At 36.4% G+C, this 27,351-nt stretch overlaps 1 protein-coding gene across 5 annotated transcripts in view; it reads right to left on the bottom strand.

Annotated features, from left to right (window-relative positions):
• Nucleotides 1–129: 129 nt before the first annotated feature.
• Nucleotides 130–27,351, bottom strand: part of LOC149775888 (NAD(+) hydrolase SARM1-like) — a 100,965-nt gene continuing 73,743 nt past the window's right edge. For 3 of the 5 annotated variants that reach the window (XM_089944028.1, XM_089944030.1, XM_089944029.1), the window contains one exon: nucleotides 8,548–8,685. Coding sequence is in view for 2 of the 5 variants with exons in the window: in XM_089944031.1 (XP_089800157.1) it covers nucleotides 8,535–8,685 (151 nt within the window). In the remaining 3 variants the exon portion in view is untranslated. Of the gene's footprint in view, nucleotides 8,686–27,351 lie in introns of all 5 variants that reach the window. The other 2 variants (XM_089944031.1, XM_089944032.1) reach the window with 1 other exon arrangement.

Raw genomic sequence — 27,351 nt, 5'->3', positions numbered from 1 at the left:
GTCAAACTTTCATGACATTCTCACACATACTTAAAGGTCCTTGATCAATCACCACTTGATCTCAGTATTTTTGTCAAATAGCTGAAACATGCTATCACTCATTTTGGAGAAAAAAATACTAACACATCAAAGGCTGTTCTGTTTATTCTAACAACTCATGCATTACTAAACGGGTGCAAGTGATTGTCATTCAGTGGGGGAAACCTAAAATTCTACAATATGATGTTTTAAATGTATTTTTGATGACACAAAACCTAGATTAAAATTAATCACTACTCTGCAATATAGGCAAAACAAAATTAATAAACCAAATAAATACATTAACAAAAGATCTCAAACCAGCACATATAAAAGAAAATTCAAGGCATAAAGATGAATTATAATACTGATAAGTGGCAGGAAACTTTTTTTTAAAGCTAAAGTTAAAAAGGAAACAATTTCTTTCACAATCTGTATCACCACAATAAATTTTATTTTGTACATTCAAATAATGCAAAAGATCAGTAAAATGGGAATTCTTGGACACCTGCTGCATTAAAATTAATACTGTGAATTTTATTATTATTCATGAGTTCCAATTTTCTTGAATTTCATGGTTAATATAAACCATAAATTTACAAACCCAGTGAAAAGTCATATTCTGTGGAAACAACAGCATCCACTTTTAACCAATCTATCGATAAAAATGTAATTTTTTGCAAATCCACAAAAGCTGATACAAGGAAAAAAATCACACAACCTATCCTAATTTTAAAGCAATTAAAAAGCAAAAAAACTGTACATTATAGACAAAAATACAACAATGATCGATAAATTCTATACTGCCTTTTAAATATTTTTAAAAACAAATAAGTCTTACTGCATAACCAAAATCAAATACACATTATTTTGTTGCAAACTTTGCTAGAGACAAATGTAAATCTAAAAAAAAACAAGCCTACTATGTCTTTGCTAATAGTCCTGCCCTCAAATGAATACTAAAATACACAAACACATAAAAGGCACTAAATACAAAAATATACAAAATCAAAACTGACTCAGTCTGTCAGTGTATCAACCTTTCTCCATTCAAAATGGTACACCTTCAGTGAAAATACAAAAAGATTCTCATTTTAAGAGGCAAGCCACCACTTTTTCCAAAATGAATCTAGATCCTTCCATAATGGTCATCAGTTCTAAGCCATACTGAGACAATTTTGAAAAGTATTTTTTTTTTTTAATATAATGTGTATACAAAAACAATTCAACCTCTACAAATATGTGCACATTTCTACTATTTTTTAAATAATTTAATCTACATATCAATACAAATTGAATTATATACAACATGCAGGCTGAAGTATGAACTACAAAAAATGTGATGATCTTTTGAATCGCCAATATCATGACAAAGGTATGCTTCAAAAGAAATTGGTTCATTCACAGGTGTAATAGAACACATGACATAAAATATGTAAGGCTGAAAAAAATCACTTGTTTGGCAGTGAATGGCAAGCTGAAAGAAATTGCTGATTAAGTTAAATATTATATCACATGCCTGAATTACATAGATTATCAGGATTACTCATGGTCTCCTAAGTGCAAATGTTTGGTAGAGCACAATGGAGTAGTGGACCCAGTCTTTAAAAAGTGCTCCTGTAAATGTTTGGTACAGTACTAGAGAACAGTTTGAACGTATGTCTGTCCAGAGTGCTCTGGTAAATGTTTGGCAAGCACTAAAGAACAGTCTGGATCCAAGACTTTTTCCAAAATGCTCCAGTACAAGTTTGGCAAGGCAAAGGGAAAGAGTTTGAACCCAGAGTGCTCCAGCCAATGTCTGGCAAAGCACAAAGAAAAGAGTTTGAACCCAGAGTGCTCCAGCCAATGTCTGGCAGAACACAAAAGAAAGAGTTTGAACCCAGAGTGCTCCAGCCAATGTCTGGCAGAGCACAAAGGAAAGAGTTTGAATTCCAGAGTGTCCAGCCAATGTCTGGCAGAGCACAAAGGAAAGAGTTTGAATTCCAGAGTGCTCCAGCCAATGTCTGGCAGAGCACAAAGGAAGTCTGAACCCAGAGTGCTCCAGCCAATGTCTGGCAGAGCACAAAGGAAGTCTGAACCCAAGTATTTCCAGTGAGCTCCTGATAATGCATGGCATAGGATATGGCAACAAGTACACCTACACAGTACCCCTGCACATGTATGGCAGTACCCATTTGAGTATTTTGAGCAGAAGTCTTTCTGCATTCCTCCAGCACCTATTTGCATAAATATTCATCTTCTTTCATGATCAATTACCTCATATATGTACATAAACTATTTACTTAATAGCTACAAACAATAAAAGTGTACACAAACAGGAAGTGTAATTCTGATGTTTGAACATGGTATCAAATCAGCTAAAATCAGCCTGATCATATAGAAATAAAGAGAAATTGTACACTTACATGATGAACTTGACTAACATTTGCAGACTATATATCACAAATACTTTGAAAGCACAGGGAAGCCTAATTAATCTGGCTCAGTATTCAGAAACTATTTTGAACATAAAACAAGAGATGAAACTCAAAAACACTTTATGTAACTTTGATTAATAAAATTAGAAATCACAGATCATCTAAGAATTTTCATTTCTTCAGATCACCATGCTACACTACATACACATTGATACAGATCCAGTATTATATCCAATTTTGGAGTTTTGAGCTTGAATCTGAGCTACACATTCCTGCTCAAAACTGTGAGAATAGTCAGCCTGCACTTGAACACATTTCCTTACTTTATTATTGCCTAAATGGTTAGTGTAGATTCTTCATTAATGCAAATGTGTGGGAGTCACATTTAGATGAATATAGTTTCAATACACATGTAAAATGGTCAGGCATGGCACTTCAAAATTCAAAGATGAAACTTCTCCATAAGGATATTCAAATAGGAATGCAGAGATCCTTGCAGTGATGAGTTTCTCATTAAGGAATTAGACATATAACTCTGTAAAATATCTTAGAAGTAAACACACACCTACCTGCTGTGGTTAATTATACTTGTCACCATGTTGTCATTACTTTCATTAATCTTATTTTTGAACAGGAAAAAGTTGAGTAAAATATAAACTCACAATCACATGAAAAAGTTGTATATTCTATCTAAATTTAAATCCATTGACATCTCCTACATTAAAATACTTGTACATGTTTTAAAATTGCATATTTGTTGGTTTAGTTTTAACGGCATATCAACAAATAGAGTTATATTGTGCACAGGCAAATAAATTGAGGTGTGTGCCTTGTCTAATGGCACACCAAGGCAGCCAAACCCACATCCTTCAGCTAACTGTACTTCATATTTAAGTGTTGCTCATAAATATATGCAATAAATCATCTTTTCCTATTTTTATCAAAGACTCTAAGGCTGGTTGTTTCAATTAGAATTCTTTCTATTTTCACTAAGTATTTGTGACCATATTTTGAGGAAAAAGTTCTCAGTTCAGAATGCATAAAATATTTCATGAATGGGGATTGAATGGCAGTGCAAGTATTTTTGTTGTTGTTGGGGTCAATTAATGATAATAAAAAGCTTGTTGATCTAATTATGTATACTCAGTTTGTGCATGGTCAGTATATCAATGATGTTTGTTCTCCCAATGCATCTGACACAAAGACAGAGAGTAACTAATTTAAATAAATTCAAAGCACTTGAAATTAAAGCATCATTTCATTGGCAATTTTGCAGCTTCAGTGTACATGCTATGTATGGGGTCCTTGAAAATGTTTTATCAAGATTTCAAGTACTTCAAAATGTTTTCAAGAGATGTTTTGTCTTACATGAAATGAACTTTCTCACTATCTTTCTGTCAACTAAGGTGCTGTGTGTCATTTCATCAATGAAATTTTATCCAATTTGATTTATTTATTCATTATTTTTGGACAATATGTAAAAAACAAAAGTTTTTACTATAAAAAGTGATACATTTTGTTTATTATCTGTTTTGTATTTCCTCAAAAAAATTCAAGAAAAATATTGAAAAATTCAAGATTTTATTTTTCCCAAATTCATGGACTTTCAAGAATAAAACCGACCTTTTTCATAATTTAAGTAGAACTGAAGGCAACTCCTCACCTCCAAGAATTTAAATGTTATATTTTAGGCCATGAAAATTACTCTGATGTAAAAAAAAAAAAATTCTTTATTAAGATTTCACTCAGAAAACGTGTTGAATTCACTGGAATTAAAAACTTGTGTCTTTATTTAAAGCATCATGAAAATTTAGCATTAATTTGGACCATGTAAAACAGGTGTTTATCATTTGTACATAAAGGTAAATACGGAGGCTGCCTGGCCAACTTTTATTAATTTATGTATACAAATATATGACCAGAAAAGTTACATCATAGAAGCCAAAAGGTGCACAGTCCAAAACTAACTGGTTTGATTATGTGGGGTTTAACACCAGCACTTAATAGGCTATATGTGGCAGCCAGTACACCTGGTGAAGGAAGAACCACCCAACCACAATAAGCTAAAAACAAGCTTTCACACATACCCACATTGGTCCAGTAGACTCAAACCTATGTGGACAGAGGTGATCTGGAAAGGCAATCACCTTAAACCTCTTCTACCCAAAGTAACCAGTCCAAAATTAAAGTTGTCTTGTGTGAAACCTATATTTTTTACATTCTGGGTCACTGTGACCTGATCTCTGATCTTTTGACCCCAAAATCAAAATGCAAGCCATCTAAAACTTTAGGCAAAATAACATTAAGTTCTGAACTAAATATTTTCATAAGAAACCAAAATTTGAATGTAAGACAGTGTCATGGTCATATTCTCTGCTGTACAACTAGTACAAAACCCATCAGGATTTAAATTGTTTCTGCTGCTGCAGCAACCTTATCAATGTAACTTCCTAAAGATTTTCACTGAATCTTTGTAGAAAATGCAGTAAATGGACTTACAAGAAATTATTCCTATGAACTTTACTTTTCAATGTATTTAAATTCTGCAATGATATCAATCATGTTCTATCTGCATCACCTTTTTATCAACTGAGTGCTGTGCATGAACTGCAAACCATGCCAAGATAGGCAGATTGCAAGTAATATATGAAGACACAAGCCCCAATTTAACACCCTTACTGAATTGTCAAAAGGAATGCATCTACTACACATATAGCCTGATTGCATTAATATAAAAAGGGAGATAACCAATGCTACTAAAGCATCCTATATTCATTCTAAATGGTACAAAACAAACAAGGTCTTCTGAACAAAACCATATCCAGCAGTTTTTGAAACATGTTTGTGTTTTCATGTCTGGCATCTCTCCATTCTATAGCAAGATGCCATCCAAATATGTATAAGAAATTCTAAGGACATAACAATTATGGTCTGGGTTATTTTTATAGAGACTCACCATATGTGTTTCAATCAACTAAAATAAGAATGGTGAAATTACCCTTCAATTTGTTTTTACTGTGTAGCTTTTTCATCTACTTTCATGAAACTTCAAAAGAAAAAAGATCTGCATGGTGGTATCCCATGGCATTTTGAATCAACGTTTTTTTGGGTACAGACCTATTTTAACTTCATGGGTAGTGGGTCTTTAAAATGGTGTATCGCCACCTCCACATACATTTATTTGAAAAAGAAAAATATCCCAACTCTTCAGCATACTGCAAGATTTGCATCTACTTTGGTAACCTATAAATCAAGATTTCTGCATCATCGATTTTTAATGAGCAAATATGTCACCCATGATGCAGACGAACGAATGAATTAATAAGAATCTGGAATCTTGTTAATGAGAAGATTTCCCTATAGAAATATAAAGAAAACTAAAACTGAAAAAGAAACAAGAAAGTATTCATAAGACTAAAAACAGAACATAGTTATCATGCAAGTGCAAAAGCAATAGAGTAAATATCTAGTATGTAAAAGATATACTAACACTTCAATTAAACACAAAATTAACATTAAGTTATGCATCAACAAGAAATTACTTAACAAGGAAAAATGTAAAGCATGGCAAGATATATCAATGCAGGCAAAAAAGTTGATAGTAAATTGAAATTATTTCAACTATTCATTATTTTGAATATACATGTATTACTAGTATTTTTAAGAATAAAAAACTTACTGATTTTCCAAAATTTCACAGCTTATAATTCATGTGTGACCATTCCATGTTACCATTATTAATTATAATCAATAAGATATGCTATTATGCTTGGGTAGCTCTCTCTTAATTCAAATAAAATGCTTCATATAAAATGAACTACAAAGCTAGGATTTTTTCCTGAAATGTCTTTCGCAAATCAAAGATTTAAGACTGTGCTGTTAACTCTCTTAGGCAGCCATGACAGATAAGTAATTAGTGTGCCAGACATGTTTTTGCAGAGTGCAGGCTCAAATCCTGCCCAGAACAGGCTGGGCTGGCCACCATGATTAATCTCTGATCAAGATACATTACTTCAATGGCCTCAGCATGATATAACCTTTCTTGTGCTGATCCATTAAACATCAATCATAAATACTTGTCAAGTGACTTTTAAACGATACCCAATTTACTAAGCAAGATCACAATCATTTAAGGAATAGCAGTTGGATAAGTAAGAAGTTAAAGAATCACAAAGGATCATCGGCTGGATTCCCTTGTTAATATTAACAGTACAATCATGTAAAGCTCATTAAGAAGCTAATCCAAGATCATCTTTATAAATCAAGCCTCACGACACTTTGTGGAAGAATAAGAGAAACACACAATGCCCCTACCATTGTCAACAGGGAGGCATAAAAATCAGATCAATAGCATTTTAAAAAACAATACAGTAAAACACATATTGAGAAACCAGCACTATGTGAGACCACCTGTCTCAAGAGATCACATTCTCCATGCATAGATGTATTGATTATATAGTGTTATGACCTGTCATGAGAGATCAAATGTCTTGAGAGACCATTATTTTTTGGCAGAAAGGGTGGTCTTTCAAGACAGGTTCTACTGTACTATGAATTCACTAATTCTTGTAGGGTACTGATTTTCATGGATATTGTGGTTGATACAAACAAAGATTTAAAGATCCTTTGAACAATTAGCCTTCTGTAAAAAAAATAATATATATATATATATATATATATATATATATATATATATATATATATATATATATATATATATATAGCCTTAATACAAATTATGGTAATGACATTTAAAAGGATGTACTAACCAGGATCACAAGGCAAACCAAAATGATCTCTGCTGGTTGTGGGTCTATATGGAGTCAGCATTCCTACAACAGTGTAGGTCTATATGGATTTCTACAACAGAGTGTCCTTTTTAAATGAAATAAGCCCTACAATATTCAACAAGAATAATTCTGATGCATGTATAAACATTTTCAAAGATGTAGTCTATGAGACAAAATACTCCGTGTTGGCATGATATATTTTTTCATGCACTGATATGCCATTAAACACTAATCAATCAATCATGAATGTTTGTGAAGTGGCCTTTAAATGATGGCCACTTCATTGACCACCATCACAATAAGTTTAAAAACAATAACTGGATAAGTAATAAGTTAAAGGATCACAAAGGATCAATGGCTGGATTCCCTCATTAACATACATAAAGCAAGCTATGGCTCATGATGAAACTAATCCAAGATCATCTTTATGGATCAAGTTTCTACAAAATCTAAGCAATCCACAAAAACTTACATGGGTGAGTTAATGTTTTTGTCACTTGGCATCTTAGGGTCAAAACAGTATGCAAATAAGTCAATATTCATAATATGTGACAAAAATGATTTTTATATGAAAGAAACATTAGCGTATCTGAAACTTTCAACAATTGCAGCACATCATCTATGGTGCATATCTGCACATGAACTGACTGCAAAAAAAGATCACTAGTCACAATGTCATAAATGCAGTTTTGCTTACAAAAACATTTATCTACAGACAAAACCCAAATGTGTCATCTGATCTATATACAATTATACAAAACATAGTCTTTAGAATAGTAATTAAAGTAGTTGATCAAACAGCTCATCCTAGTATTTACTATGATCCCATGTACTTAAAGAACATGTCTCACAGCTAGTGGATACAAGCTTACATGCCAAGTTTCATCAATATCTATTCAGGTCCTCTTGGATGAATATAGTAATACTTTTATGATATATGACAAGCAATGCATAGAAGACAAGATAAGCAAAGCAAACCAATAATCTCACTTTGAGAGGAGGAGGTGGGCCTTGAGCAAAAATATTTGTTTGTATATAACATGTTATATGTGATAAGTAAGCACTGCACTAGCTTTCAAGTGATAAACATAAGCAAATAAACTTACTAACATTTTATTAACAGTGCACTTGGGATATGAGTCATTATCATTAATAATAATAATAATAATAATAATAATAATAATAATATGTAACATGACAATAATGTAAAATCAACTTCAAAGGGCTTTTCAGGTAAAAGGTCTTCTCTTACTGCTGTCAAATCCATCAGTGCATATAAATCTCACAAAGGCTCCTACTTTGGATTTTGTTAGGAACGGCTTGTGTTCTGGCTTGTACTGTGGCCAACCATTTGTCCATGTCTGACAGGGGATGTTGGTCTACTTTGTTTAACATTTAATTGTCCTTGGAGAAACTTCTCAAGCTTGTCCACACAAGCATCCTGGTAATCATGGATCCACCTAATCAAGATAATAAAAGGAAAATGAAGGATCATATACAAGTGCTCCTTTTAAATAAAATTTATTAAATGAGTTGAAAGATTTCTAACTACTGCAAGCACTGGCAACTAAAAAAAATTGACGATTATTTGAAGAGTTTCATCAGTTTCATTTGTTATTAATGATAATGAGCATAAATGTAAGATTCTGCTTATCACATGATAAACAATTCTGATTTTTTTCTGACTAACAAACAGGTCTTTGTTGTGATCTGGTTTTGAAAACATCTGGCTGCCATTGTTATTACCCCTTTGTCTTACAAAAAACATGTCATCTGTGATGTCATGAGATGCTATTATTCACGTTATATGTTGAAAAGTTATGATATGGATAAATATTAAATAAAACAACACTCACTGAAACAAGAGATGCCTATTACACTGCATGACAAAATAAATGAAGATCAAACTGAACAATATTTTCAAGCTTTATTGTTCCAATTTTATGGATGTAAAAATGTTTGTGTCTGATTTAGATCTATACCTTCAAGTCTTCAGCATTCAGGTTATAAAAAAATTGCTCAAATGATGCTATAGTGTAACTTTTTTTGTTCAGTCAATTGCATGGATATTTATGCAAAAAAACAACCAGTTATATCTGATTTCATAACATCATCATTAGAGGAAAGAAAATCTCTTTTGTTTAGGGCACACTATTTTCACTGGTGTGATACCACCAGCACAGTATATAATCACAAATTATTTCTCATTAAAATGAAATTGGAGGGGGGATGGCTATTTCCAAACAGCCCTCATTTCACAGCTCTGAATACCTTCCTACACGACATCTGGCTTGGTTGTCCATGACAACTGGATACCATATATATATATATATATATATATATATATATATATATATATATATATATATATACATATACACACACACACACACACACACAATGATAAGCCTATGCTTGCTGAATGCCATCCATCCACCATTTGCAAAAAAAATACTGGCAGATCAAATATACTTGCAAATAATTACAAATGCTACCATATACACTATTTAGTCAGGTCCAACTGCAGACAACAGAGACCCAGATTTGCCTTCACATAATGTGCCAGCAAATTAGGGTCTTTGTTGCTCTTTCTAATGATTCTTCATAACAAACTGGATAGACCCAGATCTATACATTATGTGAAAGCAGATCTGGGTCAGTGCAATTTGCTCTTGGATCTGACAGCTCAGTGAATACAAATGATATCTTTGTCCAACAATAAATCCACCATCTACTTCTTGACAAACTTATCAGCTGCCCATTGATCTTATCATGGGAAAAGTACATACTGTACATTTCTTGGTCAATGGTATAAAAGAAAATTACAGCCAATATTTGCAAAACAATCTACAATATATAACACAAAATAAATGCTAATAAATGGTTCTTCATATTTTCAAACTGTTTCCAAATTAATGATTGAATTATGTGGTTCCAATAACTATTTTGGGACTAACATTGTCATTAGGCACAAAAAATGTCACAACTAAATTTGAGCATGATTACCTATAGAGTGCTTGAACACCAAAATTATACATTTATGCACAGTGTTGGAAATATCCTGACATAAAGATTTAAAAGAGTAAGAGACCATCGCTGACTTAAGGTGTGAGCATTCTGAATACTGTATTAATCTCCTGCTTACTGATACATTACAAACAGGTATATAACAAATACTATGGCTTTATCTTGAATCAATCTCTTATAAATGAACACAAAAAGGTTTGGAAACCATCCATATGCAAATGTTTACAAAGCTTTTTGCAAATATGGACACTTGAATTGGAAATGCTTTCCTACAACATGTATGCCCTGCCACCCCTTCCTTTTTGTACTGCCCTGCAGTCTCAAATGTGCACGAGCCAATGGTCTTAATGAAATGCTGAATCAAAGTCAATGAACAGCAAAAAGGAAGTCACAGTGACCTATTTCTGGTGTCACACTGTTGAGCTCACTGAAATGTTTATTTATTATGATGCAGTGATATGCACAGTTAATTAACACTGACTATCCATGCCCTGGAAATGAACTAAACATATCTGAATAAGACCAATGAGAATCAAATTAAAGCTACAATTAACAAATATTTGGTTGAACAGCATTATACTCAATAAGATGCATCCAGAAACAAAACTGTGTGCCTCAGTAGCCAGCAATGCTATAGAAACTGACATAATGAAAAACTGAATTTACTGACACATGAAATTTAGACCACAATGACCTATTTTTGATATGTTGTTGTATTCACCAATAAACCTTTGCATAAAAAACTTGTATGAATCTGAGATACTGCATCACTAACTAACATAAATGTAAAACTTAACCAAGGGATAATATATGGACAAATATACTATGTAATATTATTTATTAATATGCACTGAATTACACTCATTATCGAGCTCAACCAAGATGCTGATGACACAGCTTAAAGAAATATGACCTCTAGAGTGCTAACACAGCCAGCTAATCAGGTACTAGATCACCTCATTAATATGCATGGATCTAGCTCATTATCAAATCAACCATGCTTTTGATGACATAAGTACTGTACACGTGCCATGTCTGATCAAGACCGGATTAGAAATATGAAGTCCAGACAAGCAATTGTTGTCAGATTGCTGACTGACATCCAGGTGTGTTTTTGATGAGCCTTTACAGTTAAAATCTGAACAAAGAATAAGATTACAAACTATAGTGGGATAATGTGCTGACTGGATACATACATTGCAAGTAACAAATTAGTGATACATAAGCATAACATAACAGCCAAGTTATACAAGGTGTAAAGGAAATAAGTTTCAATGCACAGGAAAAAGAAAATATGCACTGTAATATAAGTAGATTTTTATGTTTGTATACCGCCTGTCACCCACAGTGACTCAAAAGGTTTAAGTTCAGAAATGCAGTAAATATTTGACAATTTATTCTGGTCATCTACCACTGCATGCAAACATACCTATCAAATTTAATTTGTCTCCATCAAGTAGTATTTAATTATTGTGCTAACAAGACTTTATTTGTTGAAAATGTCTATGTTCAAAAAGAAAGAAGAAAAAGTGAACAAGAGTCCTCTGAAGGGGATGACACTCTACTTGTTGAAAACAATTTTGAAGAATCCAAGATAAGACCATTTCTTCTTTTTAACTGTTGAGTGTTGGAACCATCTGTTGGCTGTACTGGATGTAACTTATTAAAACTGTCTTTATTTAGAATCCACCTGACATCATATTAAGCATTTGGGTTAAAAGCCCATGTGATATGACCATTCATTCATGATGAGCAGGGTAACAAGATTTTCAAGATGGCTGCCATGGTGGCAAAAATGGTTTTCAGATTTGCACCATTTTCATTTTGGACCCATTAAACACAACAGGAAGTCTTCTGGTGAAAATCCCATGTTTGAAAGACTGTCTGTTTAGGCATATGAGTGTTAACAACTATACAACACTTTCAAGATGGCTGTACTGGATTTTAGAATGGCACCATTTTCACACAGGGCCAACTAGACATCATAATTAGTCTTGGTGAAAACTCAATTTGGTATGACCATCAATCCATGAGTAGCAATGACAAGATTTTCAAACAGGTTGCCATGGCAGCCGTAATGGATGTCAGATTGTTACCTTCCTTGAGTCTAATAATACCACATCCACAATGCTGTAACTTAGGTGGTCAAATGACATCTAGAGATACTGTACACTTTAGTGCAGAATGGGAAATATTGCCAAATTCTTTGGAGGAAGAAGTTAGAAATTCTTTATCTGCAGTGATGGAACACATGGCTGATTATGTCATAATGTAGCAAAAGGCTTATGTCACAATATGCAGATGATATCACAATTAAACATCTTTGAGCCCAGAAAGGCAGTCTGGATCTTTTATCTTATTTCAGATTTCAATTTCTGATATTACAGTGAAACCCTTCAAAACTGAAAACCGTTGGGACCCCAACATATTTTGGGTTTTGAGAAGTTTTTGGTTAATTTAGATTCCTACAGATTTGAGAAAAAAAATCTTTTTCTGAGCACTTATCTGGCGAGAGAGAAAATGTATTCCTGAGAAAATCCTAGTCTGTTTGGGTAAAAGTGCACAAAATTAGGAATTTAAAGCTGTTACATGTATTTAATAAAGAATTAGATTAACAACATATTTTCCTTCCAAAAACCACATCCTGTCACATAAATAAAAACAGTTGTTCAGAAACATGTGAGAAATGAGACAGCGTTATATATTTAAGAAAAGTCCATTAGAATTATGAATGTTCTCTGCAAATTTTAGATACTCTATATAATTCATAATGATAATAGTTTTTGAGACAGCATTATATATTTAAGACAAGTCCATTAGAATTATGAATGTTCTCTACAAATTTTAGATACTCTATATAATTCATAATGATAATAGTTCAATAGTCTAGCTTGAGTGAGCATGTTGCCTTGTCTATTTTTTCTCTTACTTCTATTTCTAACTAAAGTGGTTTGTATTAATGACTCCATTTATTGTACCATAGTCAAATAATGCTCATCGTTTGCAAAGTTTTTAATCTCTGTATAACTCATGATACTAGACTGTCAAAGAATGACTGATTTTTAGAATACTGCTTTGTCTATCTCTGTTGGTACAGCATCAAAAGCAAAGCCACATATCTAGTTAATAAGGCCCAGATATTCAAATAAAACAACAAGCAAACAATGTTCTGTTGATTATATATGCCCAATGAATACCATCAATCACAATTAGATAATAAACACTATGAACCTAATCTTTCTTAAATGGTTTACCAACAAGCATTTAGTTATAAAAAATTCAGATTAACCTATTGTCAGCCCTAATCTGTGTCAGCCCATGTATCAAGCATTCTTTTAACCTCGTGTTCCCTCGAGACATTTTCTGGGTCTTTGTCTCACATAGCAACCCTCTATAGTACTTGCTAACCATAATTGCTCTGTTCCTGTGTATCAGGAATTTAGCAATTAAAATATATTTCAAGTTTGAATGTAGTTTTGGTTTTATGAGATCTTGTTAAGCATAAAATTGAAACTGGGGATCAAAATTTGCTTCAATATTTGGAGTTGAAGGCTTCTGATTTAGTGGAGAAAAAATGAAGATATTAATGCAGGAAATATTTTGACATTTTGTTTAGGGCCAACAAGACATCATAAAAAGTCTTTCTGTTACAGTACAATATGGATATGTGTAGTAGCAATAACACAATTTTCAAACTGGCTGTCTTGCCACTTGGATGGATTAAAGTCATCGCATAACCTCATGACTAACACCGATACAGCTTTAACAAAAATTAAGGTAATGGCCTAAAAGTCTAATCTAGGCCATTTACATATGAATACAAACATGCCTTCCAAATTTCATACATCAACACCAAATGGTGGCTTTTTCCAACTGAGCACTGAAACATTCTCACTGATTAAATACAATAATTAACCCAAATAACCAGATGTTCCAATTTTCCAGACCCAAATAACCAGATGTTCCAATTTTCCAGACACAAATAACCAGATGTTCCAATTTTCAAGACACCATGTTTTCAAATGTTGTAACATTTTTAAAAAGTATAAAACACTACCAGATACCAAGCATGATTTTTGAAAGCTGACAACAAATAAATAACAAAGTTGACTGTTTTTCAGGACTACTCTAATGGCTGTAAATCTTGGGACACGAAACAATATTTTTTCCATGTCTTATAGGCATGTAAAGAAGAGTAACTTTTGGTGACCTGACAATTATTAAACTGTTATACAGTACTAAGACTGATTTTGTTATTATGATGCATGTCCAGATTTTCTGATTTCTCCAACACAAATTTAAATAAAGGTAAATACAGACTTCATCATTTGCAGGCCAGTTGAGTTTACCAGGGAGACCATGCTGAACAATAATGTACATTACTTACAGTGCAAAGCATGCATAGCGTCACTTAAATCCATACTTATTTCCAAACATATTTGATGCAGATTTTGCTTTATTCATTGTTTCGACCAAATTGCATTCTCCCAAATAACATTTCAGCTAGACCTTAATAGCTGTTTCATTTACGCTGAATCACACGCTGATAAGTTACTCATTTTCAATGAGATAAGCGATCCTACAAACTGAGGTAATATTTTTAAAAAGGTACGCCGTTTATTTGTACAAGGCACATAACAATCATAATTTACATATTCACAAAGAGTAGTAATAATAAAGGCTAAAATTCTCATATAGATCAACTAAGATCAACATCAATCAATTTTAGTTTTGTGTTTTAGCTGAACAAACATCATAACTTTCCACACATTGGAAAGCTTGATGTTTTGATGTCTCCTATGTTGATAGTCGGCAAATTTCTTACATTTTGCAACAGAAGTACAGGCCAGTTAATCATCAAAACCCTAAAACTGGCTTGTGACAAGTGGGAATTTTGAATGGTAACTATACAAGTACAATGATGTGTAATTGGCCTTTATTCCTTAATATTAGCATGATTACCATAGTTTTGTAACACGTGGGGGCAAAGGCATACTTATGAACTTTTCAAAACCAAGTAGGGAGGTTGAAGAATAAAAAAATAGAGATTGGGACCTAAAATCAGAGGCTTTTTGTGGCATTTTTAAAGCCTTGTTTTCACTAAATACTGATTGATCTTCCTGGTCCAATATGCGTGAAATTTGCAAAAAGACTGGCCTTTTCTCCCTGTGAAGTGCCCTATTTTCACATTCTGGTCAGCTTAAATAAACAATTAAGAAAGCCAGCATGACTAATTAAAAGTTAATCCTTATCCGTATCCGTGCAACTATTTTGTGAAAATGATTGGCCCTCCATCGTAATTCAAAGAAACCACATTCTACACTATTGTGTGTTATGCAAGCACCAGCAATTGATTGGCAAATAAAGGATCCCAATTTTGTTGAACTAAAGGTACCAAAATAGCCAGCCTCATGGTACCGTACATGTGGCAACTATTTTCCCCTCTATGTATATCCGACCATATTCCCTTATTGTCAACTTGAAAAGCATTTAGTATGGTTTATTATAAAACATGTATTCTGAATTAGTTTTTTGAGGACACATTTGCTGCATGGTATGTTTTTTCATTCCTTCTTTTAACTTAACGATGGTAATTATCACTGGTATATACAGTATAAAAATGCCAGGTGTTCACTCGTGTAAGTTCCTTTCGTAGGAATGGCACTATAGCAGATGGAGTTAGAGCATTCATAGAGATCATTCTTGGAATTGAAATTAATTATGGACAATTTCATTGTTGTGGTTTACTTTTTTGTTCTGGTTTATTTTTTTTATTATTGTAGAGGTAAAAAAAATCATTAATTTATGTGAATAATGTTTAAACTTAACATTCTATTTAGTGAAGAAGTGAATTCTTTATAGTAAAGTAATTATTTCGTCACAACAATAATTCAAAGGTGATGCAACAGAACATGTAGGACTTTTCTTGTTTAGAAGAAATGAAAATCTAAGACATAATTTAATAATCGGGAGTTCTCTGCAAAAATTGGAAGATATCATGAAATCGGAGATAGACGTGGAGTGACCCAAAAATCAGGAGTTTTATTTCCTCCTAGCGTGAAAGTTGACAGGAGTGGTGATGGGTCGCTTACATCCAAGTAAACTACAACTCAGCTTTTACGGTATTAGCATTGAACTGTATTGTTTGTTCATTGTATTGTCATACTGGGATTACATTTTAATGAGTTAGGTATTTACAATTTCAAATCAATGTAAAAATGTAATTACCAGTGCACTGATATAGAATGTCCAATGTAATAATGCATAAACAAACAACAATCGAGTCCAAAGGGAGAGGTAGTGTTACAGCAACTCGCGAATGCTAAATTCATGTCATCATTAGATCAAATTATACACAAATCTAAATTAGGCAGAAACAATGAGAAAACAGATAATTAATAAACTACTTTTCAAACAAGTATATACGTTTTTCAAATAATCATGCATGCCAAACTTGAGATAAGCATACATGTGATATTTTTAAATATAAGTTTGCCTAAATAAATCCATTTAGAACTTACCTCGTGCATCTTGAGATGTCTCAGAGTTGTAGGTCGGCTTATATGCAGGTCATGCACTTTTTAGTGTTTATTCCTGTTCAGTTTGGGGGTCGGCTTATACATGAATGGGCTTATATGCGAATATATGTGGTAATTACAGCAAAGTAATAAAGTTCACACTTCACTGACTTTCAAAAGAAGAAAAAAACCACTGAATCTACATTGTGTCAATTAAGTCTGCTGGTACACACAAATGTCTATCAAGTAAATGATTCTGAAACTGTTAAATTAAACAAATCCAATATTCTCCAAACCATGGATAATTAGGTCTGATCTTTCACACATTTTTTCATGAGCAGCAACTATCCATTCTGCATAAATTGACTTTCTGCATGAATTGGGTTTCTGCATGACTTGGCTTTCTGCACGAATTAACTTCTGCATGAATTGGCTTCCTGCATGAATTGTCTTTCTGCATGAATTGGCTTCATTGATGAGGTTCTATGGTCCACTATTGCACTGAACTGATTTTCACCAGTGATGTCTTCCTTTCTCCCTGATGGTATCCATTATCCATTTAGCATACAAGTTGTGGAAATGTGATTTTTAATTTTTCTTTGAAGTCGTTATTTATTACAAAGTCTATTGGTTGAAGCTGGTTCATACATGAGTGAGTTTCAATTAAAGGAATGATCCTATTGTTTTTCAATCTATTTAACATGTTTGCATTTTGATGGTTGTGTGAACACATGAAATGCTGACACTGTTTGCTAACTGCATGAAACAAAAGACAGCTGGCCATGTTTGGTTCAAGTGTGGAACAATGACATTATCCCATCAATGGGGATTTAAGTTCAATTTTAAAACTACCAACATTCTGCATTTGTGGAAGCACAATAAATCCAGCTGCAAAAACAGACCAGTGTTTTTCCAGCCATCAAGTGAATTAAGGTTATTAGAAGTAAACCACTAATTTTACGGCACCCTTGGTTCCGAAGCCTTGCGAGATTAACAGTTTTGCCAGACCGACTGAGGTCATGCACCACACATATAATGCAGTTTTATCTGCATTATACACCTGCTCAGGACTGCAGTGCTCATCAATTGCAAGCTTCTGAAATTTGTCCACATACTTGGCAGCTCCTTCATGGTCTGCAGACCATTTTTCTCCACACACTTTATGCATGGAAATTCTATGACACTTCTTGAACCTTTGAAGCCATCATTCACTATAGTCACACTCATGTTCTATTTTAAATTATTTATGAAACAACTGAGCCTGGTCCATTACCATCCTGCCAGACAAATCAACTCCATCACTCCAATGTTGTCAAAGCCATTCCACCATCACTTGGTCATGCTCAGTACTCTTACCATCTTTCACAGCTTTTCTAATGTTCATTTGCTTCTTGGAATCACTATCTGAACAGAATTTCAATATTTTCTTCCTGTGCTTCTTTATATCATAAACAGTTGATGAACAAATACCAAATGTGTTACAAAGCTTTCGCACGGAAACACCACAGTCCAGTTTTTTCAACAGTTCTACTTTATCTTGCATCGATACTGACTGGTGTTTATGCTTGACACCACCAATGACACTTGCATCTTCCTTAAAAGCCAAGCTAGGGTTAAATGTAAGTAAAATAAGCTAAGAATTGCAAAAAATACAAGTATCACCACCAACAACTGCAGTGTAAACAATCCAAGTGAGTGAGTGCCCAGTAACTAATTTCAAGTGCCCTCTCATAATTTTGTCCAGATTAAAAGAGGTGCCAGACCATCCGCTGCCGGAAAATTGGTGGTTTACCTGTACTGACAAAATAGATTTAAAGTGCTTGGAACTAGCCTGGTATACTGGTCCCAAACATCAATTTCAAAATCGATGTTAAGAAGATGATATAGAATAACAGACTGATATTAGCCAAACACTCAATGAATTATCTAGAATAATACCAAATAATGTGTTTTAATGTTTATATCATTGTAAACAGTTGATGAACATTTAAAGCATTGTGTGTTGACAACTGCAAAGTATACAAGTATGTACATGTATGTAGTAGTATCTGGCCGCACATCAGCACAATAATAGGCATATGATGCACCTAAAGATAAAGTTCAAAAAATGATGTGGAAGTTTTGTCAAAGTGTGTAGCCACCATCAAAACATCAGAAATTAGATGATGAAGAGATCATGACCATAAACAGGATCAAGAAAAGAGACTAAGAAGCTACCTGAAATGCTCAGTAAATGCACACAAATAGCTGACATATGACCCAGAACAGGTTGTGATGTCTTTCTGCACCAGTATTAAGATAAATACAAAAGTGTTCTGGGTATTTCATTATAATTCACTGATGGGTGTGAAAACTTTCATAAATTTTTCCTGAAGTCACACTAATGATGGTACTCAAGAGACATCAAGGATTATAACGCAAGTGATGCCATCCAGCTGTGGCATGCTGCTGCACCAAGAAAGAGTAGATCAAAGACTAGGCCTTTTAGACTAAAATCTGATGACGAATCACATACATGAAATGAGTATGAACGTTTAACCTTCAAAAAGCCTTGTTTGTGATATACAGTACAGCTGTTGTTTTGAGTTGGTGTTAAGAATAATAATTTTAAAGAAACTGAACAGACTTCTATTTGATTTTCATAGGAACAGTGAAAGCAAATTTTTAGTAAATTATGTTTCTCCGAGAATACTTACCCGATCACATTAACGTTAGGAATATAAGCCTGCTACCTCTTGAATCCAGCCCTACTAAAAGACGAAAATTCGTCTTTTCGGTCTATCTTATATAGACCAAAGGGCAATAACTCTTGCCCCTTACCTCCCCTTGCCACTGCCAGGTGTCGCTAGTTTTTTAAGCTGAGCGATATATATTATACGAGGATGCTCGCATAGCGGGGTGGTTGGGAGGGTTTTTAAGTAATGTGATCGGGTAAGTATTCTCGGAGAAACATAATTTACTAAAAATTTGCTTTCTCCTTTAAATACGTTCCCCGATCACATTAACATTAAGAGAATAAGTAATAGGAGGAGGGAATGCTGAGCATCCTACCTCCACCCCGGGTACCTTCTAGGGAATGATGGCTGGATTCCCCATTTGAACGATAACCCGTTCTCCTAATTTCATCAGCAACACAGCCTAGGGTCACATGATATGTGACCCCTATATTCGGTTAAGAAGATAGTTATTGAAATCTTCTTACCTACGAAATTTCACTGGCGAATCCAGCGAAGCTGATAGGCTGTGCTGATTGTTTTAAATGGGTCTGGTGGTCATCTGGGCTGCCGACACCGGACCTACCAGATTCAAGGTTTGCCTCTGAGAAGCCAAATCTCTGAGATAAAAACTGGAGAAGGTTGACTCTGCATGCCAGCCAACAGCTTCTATTATATCTCGGATCGAAACATTGTGTTTGAATGCCAGGCTCGCTGAGATTGCTCTTATCTCATGAGCCGTAATCTTCATGAGGCGACTCTGATCTTGTGAGACCTCAGAGTATGCTGAGCGTATAACCCACTTCAGCCATGAAGCAAGGGCTTGAGGGGTGATATCCTGTTTACCAGCTTTGACCGGAAGAAAGAGGAGCTTACGTGTGTCCCGACATGCCTCTGTGCATTTTAAATAGTGCTTGAGTGCACGAACAGGATCTTGCAATGGCTGCTGCTCTTGATTTATCTATAGAAGAGAGCGAGTGAATGACAATTCTTTGACTGCCAATGGATGGTAACCTATTTTTGGCTACAAAGCCTGGCTGCGTCAGGAGGACCACCGAACCATCTGATCTGAACTGAAGAAAGTTTGGGTCACTGAAAAGGGCATGTAACTCACTCACCCTGCATGCTGAAACTAAGGCTATCAAGAAACATGTTTTGTATGATAGTAGCTTTAATGAAGTGTGGCCTAAAGGTTCAAATTTGTCTGAATTGAGCCATGTTAAAACCCAGGACAGATTCCATTTTGGAAACAGGGTGAGGGATTTTGGTCGATTGAAATCAAAATTGGCTAAAAGATCTGATAGATCTTTGTTATGTCCAATGTCACATCTATCATGATGGTGGAATGTGTCTGATAGTAATTGGGGCCAACTGTTTCTCCTCGAAAAGCCAGAGAAAAAAGTCAGCCAGTTGAGGGATTGAGACACTCAAAGGGACGATGTTATTGATATGGCACCAGTCCCTGAAAACACGCCACTTTCCCTCGTAAGCCTTCAGAGTGGAGGGCCTTCTTGCTCTTGAGATTCTCTCCACAATCGAAGGTTTAAATTGTTTGTCTCGCAAGGCTGCCCGGACAAGAGCCAAGCGTGAAGATGATGATGATCCGGGCAGGGGTGGAACACCCGTGACCGCGGTTGTTTGAGAAGATTTGGGCTGGTTGGAATCTTTCTGGGTAGATCTATCGCTAGATCGAGTAGATCGGTAACCCAGGACTTGTTCCATCTGAGAGGGGCAATCAGAATCATCCGACAGTTCTGACCCCTTAACCTCTTGATTATTTTTGGTACCAAAACTGTGGGAGGGTAGGCGAATGCCCACAACCCCTCCCAGCTGATTGACAGAGCATCCACAGCCCAAGCCTCTGGGTCTGGAACCGGAGAGACGAAGGTGGGCAACTTGCAATTCCACCTTGTCGCAAAAAAATCGATCATCAGACGCCCCCAAAGTGTGCAAATCCGAAGAAAAGAAAGACTGATTGATGGAGTGACCATTCTGTGTGAATGACTTGACCTTTCCTGGATAGTGTCGGCCAAGACATTGAGTCTGCCGGGAATGTGTCTGATTTGTACGTTGATGTGGAGGTTGTTGCACCAACGTAGAAACTGCCAGATCAGAATGCACAGGTCTGGTGATTTGGTGCCCCCTTGTTTGAGGAGGTAAGTCACCACCACAGAGTTGTCTGACATAATGAGGACAGTTTTTCCTGAGAGTTGATCCTTCCAGAAATGAAAGGCATTGATGGCGTGGTCATTATTGTTTGATTGAGGGGACTTGAAAAGGGGCGCCATTGTGCCAGTAACGTCATTTGTAAGGGACGCATAAAAAGATGGCCAAGCGGGATCAAGTCTGCCACCGCATTGAATAATCCGAGGAGTTGCAATAATTCTCTCGCTGAAATCAACTTCCTGGTGGAAACGGACTCGAAGAGTTCGACGATCCGGATTACGCGAGCGCGAGGAAGCTGTACCAGCTTCAGATCGGTGAGAAACTCCATACCCAGATGGACAAAACGCTGAGATGGACGGAGATCGGACTTTTTCCAGTTCACGAGAAAGCCTAGATGATCTAAAAGTGCTAAAAGATCATTTCTGCCTTTGAGCAGAATAGAACTTACCATATGTTTCTGGAGGATGTCGTCCAAGTACACTGCCGTCCCTGTAGATGAAGTCGAGCGGAACAAGGTGACGACGCAATTCATAACCTTGGTAAAAGCCCAAGGGCTGATGTTGAGGCCAAAGGGTAGGACCTGGAACTGATAAACCACGTCGCGGTAAGCGAATCGGAGAAATTTCCGTGACGCGGGGTGGATAGGGACGTGAAAATATGCGTCGGTCATATCTAGACTGACGGCATACTCGTCCCGCCAGATGGAAAGACAGATTGATCTCGCCGTTTCCATCTTTAATTTCGGTGGTAAAATGTATTGGTTGAGGCAACTCAGGTCGATGATCGGCCTCAACTTGCCGTTTGCCTTCTGGATAAGAAACAGCCTGGAATAAAACCCCGGCGATTGTGGGTTATTCACAATCTCCACCGCCCGTTTTTCTATGAGCGACCGTATCTCCTGTTGTAGAAAGGTATCCTTCTCCTGATCGGACGGTACGTCCGTGAAGAGGGGACAGGAGGACAGGGGAGGGGGTTGGATAAATGAAATCCGAAGTCCCTCCGAAATGACCTGGATCAAGCAATCGTTCTGAGGAAAACAGGTGGTCCAGTGGTCCTGAAATTGCAGGAGGCGGCCGCCCACAGGTAGGCTGTCCGCGGGTGGTGGAGAGGGTATGTCAATTTTTAGAGTTAGGAGGCTTGAAGACAGAGAAACTTTGTTTCTTACCGCCTCTGTATGGTTGCCTCCTAGCTTGATTAGACTGTTGTCTCCTGGCATTGGGTTGGGATCTATACTGCACATTTGATTGTAAAGATCCCTTGTCCCTGGTCCGCCAATCATCCCTCCACTGTGGCAGGGGCTGATTTTTTCTAAACGCCTGCGAGGGCTGGGCGGCGAGTTGGAGGGGCAGTTCCTGAGCTGCCTGTTTCTGAACTTCTTCAATTTTTCCTCCAAAGAGTAAAGGCGACCCAAACGGAGTCATCCGTAAAGCCAGAGTATGATGGGGCTTGAGCGATGTGGACCGCAGACATGCGTCACGTCGTATCAGGTCTAAGTTGGCAGAAGCAGTCAACGCATTAGCCATGGAATGGTGAGCTGCCCTGTTAATAACTCTAGCAATCCAGGCCGTCGCTTCCCAAGCGTGGTCATTGTCGGATTTTTCTGCTAGTCGGAAAATGGCTAATGAAGCCAAGTCTAACATTGAAGATGTAGTGACTACGTTCCGGACTAGCTTTGATGTGGCATGGAACACATTTTTGTCCACTTTGTAAAACAGTGGAGCAGACATGTGAACTGCTGCCATATTTTTGTCCAGGGCCGGAAGATCCTGACTAAAGGCGTCTGAATGAGTTTTGTACCAGCGACCCGAGAATGTCGCTGGTATTTGGCTTTCTGAAAAGAACGCCTTAGCATTCCCCAGATCACCTATTCGTCCTGATAGACGATCGTTGATCTCCTTAATTTTTGCCGACTGGGGAAGGAGCCAGAAGGACGGCGTCTCTTCCTCCCCGTCAAGATCTACAGACGCCTTAACTTTGTAGTCTTGAGTGGCGGTAGGAAGTGGAGGGCATTCTGAAATTGCCAAAACCCTATAAATTTCTTCCACTGCCGCCTTGAAGCCAAACTCAGTCCGTTCCATGGTTGGATCTGTGTACGCCTGATTTGCAGGAGTTTCGTCACCCTCACTGTGTGCCGAGTCATGTTCTGTAATAGCTTGCATTTCCGGATAGAGCATACCAGGTGGCATAGATGACGCGATTCCGTCATCCTTAACACTGTCACTAACTCTCCCTTGTGGATAAGCCGTGAACATATGGACGGCCGGCCCTGCCGGCTGGTTTGTCTGGCTTGTGGTCGGTCTGAATGTTGGCGACGGTCCTGCTATCACCGGTACCGGCTGCTCCAATGGCCTGGCTGGACGGACAGATTTCTCACTAAAATCTCCGCCATAGTATTGGTATGTTGCCGGCGGTACCGCTTGACGGATGGATTTATCACTAAAATCCCGGAAGTCATGTTTGGTCAGATCGTTTTACCAATTGGGTCCCCATGCTGGGACAGTTGGACGGCCAGTGACGTAGAGGTTGTATAAAGAAATGGATCCGATGGATCCAGTAAAAACCCCATGCGTCCTGACTTACAGGCCCGAAGGCCATGCTCGGACATGCGGGGGGACTTATGCCCACTGGGCAGCCTAAAATTGGGGGAACATTCCCCCAAAGGGTCAGACAAAGCTGTGTTAGCGAGAGAGGGAAATAAGGGTAGTATCTGGTATGATGTCAATAGCTGCATCGTCGTTTCCTGGACCAAACGATGCATCTGTTCAAAGTTGGACTGTAGTACCCTGTCAACATTATTTCCCTCCATTGCCGCTGATGTTACTGTGGCTGACGGTTGCAAACAACGAACTTTAGGTGAAGGGGGGACCCCAACGTCCCCCACAAGGCTCGCAATGGAGGGTGTCTTTGGATGTATACTGAGGACATCAATGCTATCTTTCTTCGACTTATTTCGTCTATCCCTCCCTTTTGCTGCCTTCTGGACTACATCAGCCCACGTTTGCTCTGTCCAAGTATTACACGTGCTGCATGGTATAGATGATGTACACTTGGTACATACAATACAAGAGTCATGGTTGTCTTCTTTTGCTTTGAACTTTTTGCATTTCATGCATTTGGTTGACATTTCTACTGAAACGACACAAGAAAAGAAAACAAAGCACAAATTAGCAATTCAGCATGTTATTAATTCGCTAATACCACAACCGTTACTAACGGAGTAAGCGAAATTAGTCAGTGTCACGTTAACTCTTAATTAACAACACGAGTTCCGTGATAGCGTGTGTAACATGGTCTTCAGTAAACGAAATCCGTAAGGGTGACAAAGTCACTCAATTTTGAGAAAAATTGTTAAAATAATGTATACAACCTGTAGAAGAATGATTGTCCAACGCAATAAATCCAAATTTAACTTCGGATGGTCCAATTTAACGCTAAGATGGCTTGGATTGTTTGGAGGTATAATGTACGTGTCATCAGTACAAGCGAAGCTTAAAAACTAGCGACACGTGGCGGTGGCAAGGGGAGGTAAGGGGCAAGAGTTATTGCCCTTTGGTCTATATAAGATAGACTGAAAAGACGAATTTTCGTCTTTTAGTAGGGCTGGATTCGAGAGGTAGCAGGCTTATATTCCTAACGTTAATGTGATCAGGGAACGTTTTTGAAGGAGAAATTAAGGCAAGAGCAACAGATCCTGAGGGTTAGAGGAAATAGAGTCCTATTTTCAAGCCCTACTTTAGTATTAACAGTCCTACCTATTGTGCAGTAATCATACCTACTGTATAATTACCAGTAATCTTACTTATTGAACAGTAATCATACCTATCGAATAATAATCCTGACTACTGCATAATAATCATACCTAGATGAGATAAACATAAATACTCAATAATAATTTTACCTATTGCAAAGTAATCCTACCTACTACATCATAATTCGACAACTGTGTTATAATCCATTAAATGACATAATTCTAACCATTGTAGATTAGTCCTATATACTGTATGTTGCTTGTCATTAAGTTCAAAGATGACTATGGTCCTGTTTGGTTCACTTGTTGAAGATGACCATGATATTTCAAACTGGTTTCATTTCTCTGACCAGATGAGCAGCTTGTCAGACCAATTCGTGCTCTTAATTGCCTGTGGCACACTGGATAGGAAATGCTGTTTTGAGTTGCTTCATCAACAGAGGATATGCTGCAGTTCTAAGATTTACACTGCTTGCTATAATTTCAATATGGCTGAGACTGCACCAAATTTAACAATCCTGTGCAAGATCTTTCCAAGACTCAGGATAAATATTGAAGTATTTCAAGGATGACTTGTAGTGTCTTTAATTTTTCAGTGAGCAGCATGGTGCCAGCAGTAATCAGTAATAAAGATGTACCCAATGATTGTAGCCCACAGATTGTCTTCAGAATATCACAGAAATCTTCATGTTTTTCCTGTCTACATAGGACTGAATGAATTCTGTCTTGCTGCACAGCCAAGGGTATCGCAACTCTGTCAGCATGCATTTGACTGTCAGTCCCATAGATGCTCTTGAAGGCTACCTTCTTAGATGATGAAATCATGTCTTCTAAACAGGCTTTTTGGAGTCTGTTTCTCATTCAGTAGTCTCCATATATCAGTAACATTCACATCAAACCAATATTGATGCTTATGTTTGGTGTGACCAAGGGTTCTGGATGCAGAGGAGTAGATGGTGTATCTGATGGATGCCCTGTTTTTCTTAGCTTTCTCAAGGTTTGGCTAAATTATAACTAGTTAGCTGCACAGTTCTTCAAAAAGAACTTGTTTACATTCTCCTCTACCAATTTGGAGTCAATGAGCTTTTGGGGCACATTTTTGCCTTGTCATCATCATCTAGCTAAATCCAAATACTGAACTTGGAAAATATAAGCCTGCGATCAGTCCAGCATTCTGCACTTCTCATGGTTGTCATCACTTAGACATCCTGCCTGTCTCTTCTCCTGATAATGATATAGTCATAAAGTCAAAGAGATGACAGTGCTTGAAATGTGGATGCATCCAAGATATCTTGTTGCAGTTTGTCAGATTATATATATATATATATATATATAAAACTGTTCACCTAAGCTTCTGCTCAAATTTTGACAGAACAACTGCTACATGTATCTAGTAACTCCAACAAGACATAGTAGAAAATATGCATTGACTCACTGCTCTAATCATTCCATAAATGAAATTTTTGTTATTAAGATTAAAGCCAGAATTAAACTTTTACTTCCATACCTAACTGAGTTAAATCTGTTCTATTATATAAATTTTCTTAGCCATCAGTTTGTACATGTAGATAAAAAGTATATCTGATAACTACATTGTTACAAAAGTGTCAAACCAACCACAATATTTCCTGATAGACAGAATGCAGAAATGTCTAAATTCAGTCACCAATAATCAACAAGTGAACAATTACGGATATTTTCTTAATCTTCTCCTAAAATATTCATGAACAGCTCACATTCTTGGAAGTCAGTTAGCATTAATGTCTATGCAAAAAAAATACATTTTACTGCCACCAATATAGTCAGCTACTTGGTTCTGACACCAACCAGATGGTTAGACAGCAGAAGGGGGTCATCTCTGAAGTTAGTCTAACTGCATAGCAATAAGGATTATATTTAGAAATTTTGTTATTTTATCTGGCATATAATTCAGCACACAACTTTGGAATCCTG

This window comes from Sinohyriopsis cumingii, chromosome 19 (assembly GCF_028554795.1).
Source record: "Sinohyriopsis cumingii isolate HCF-2022 chromosome 19, ASM2855479v2, whole genome shotgun sequence".
Taxonomy (NCBI): domain Eukaryota; kingdom Metazoa; phylum Mollusca; class Bivalvia; order Unionida; family Unionidae; genus Sinohyriopsis; species Sinohyriopsis cumingii.
The sequence above is the reverse complement of the archived record's forward strand: the minus strand, read 5'-3'. Positions and strand labels throughout refer to the sequence as shown.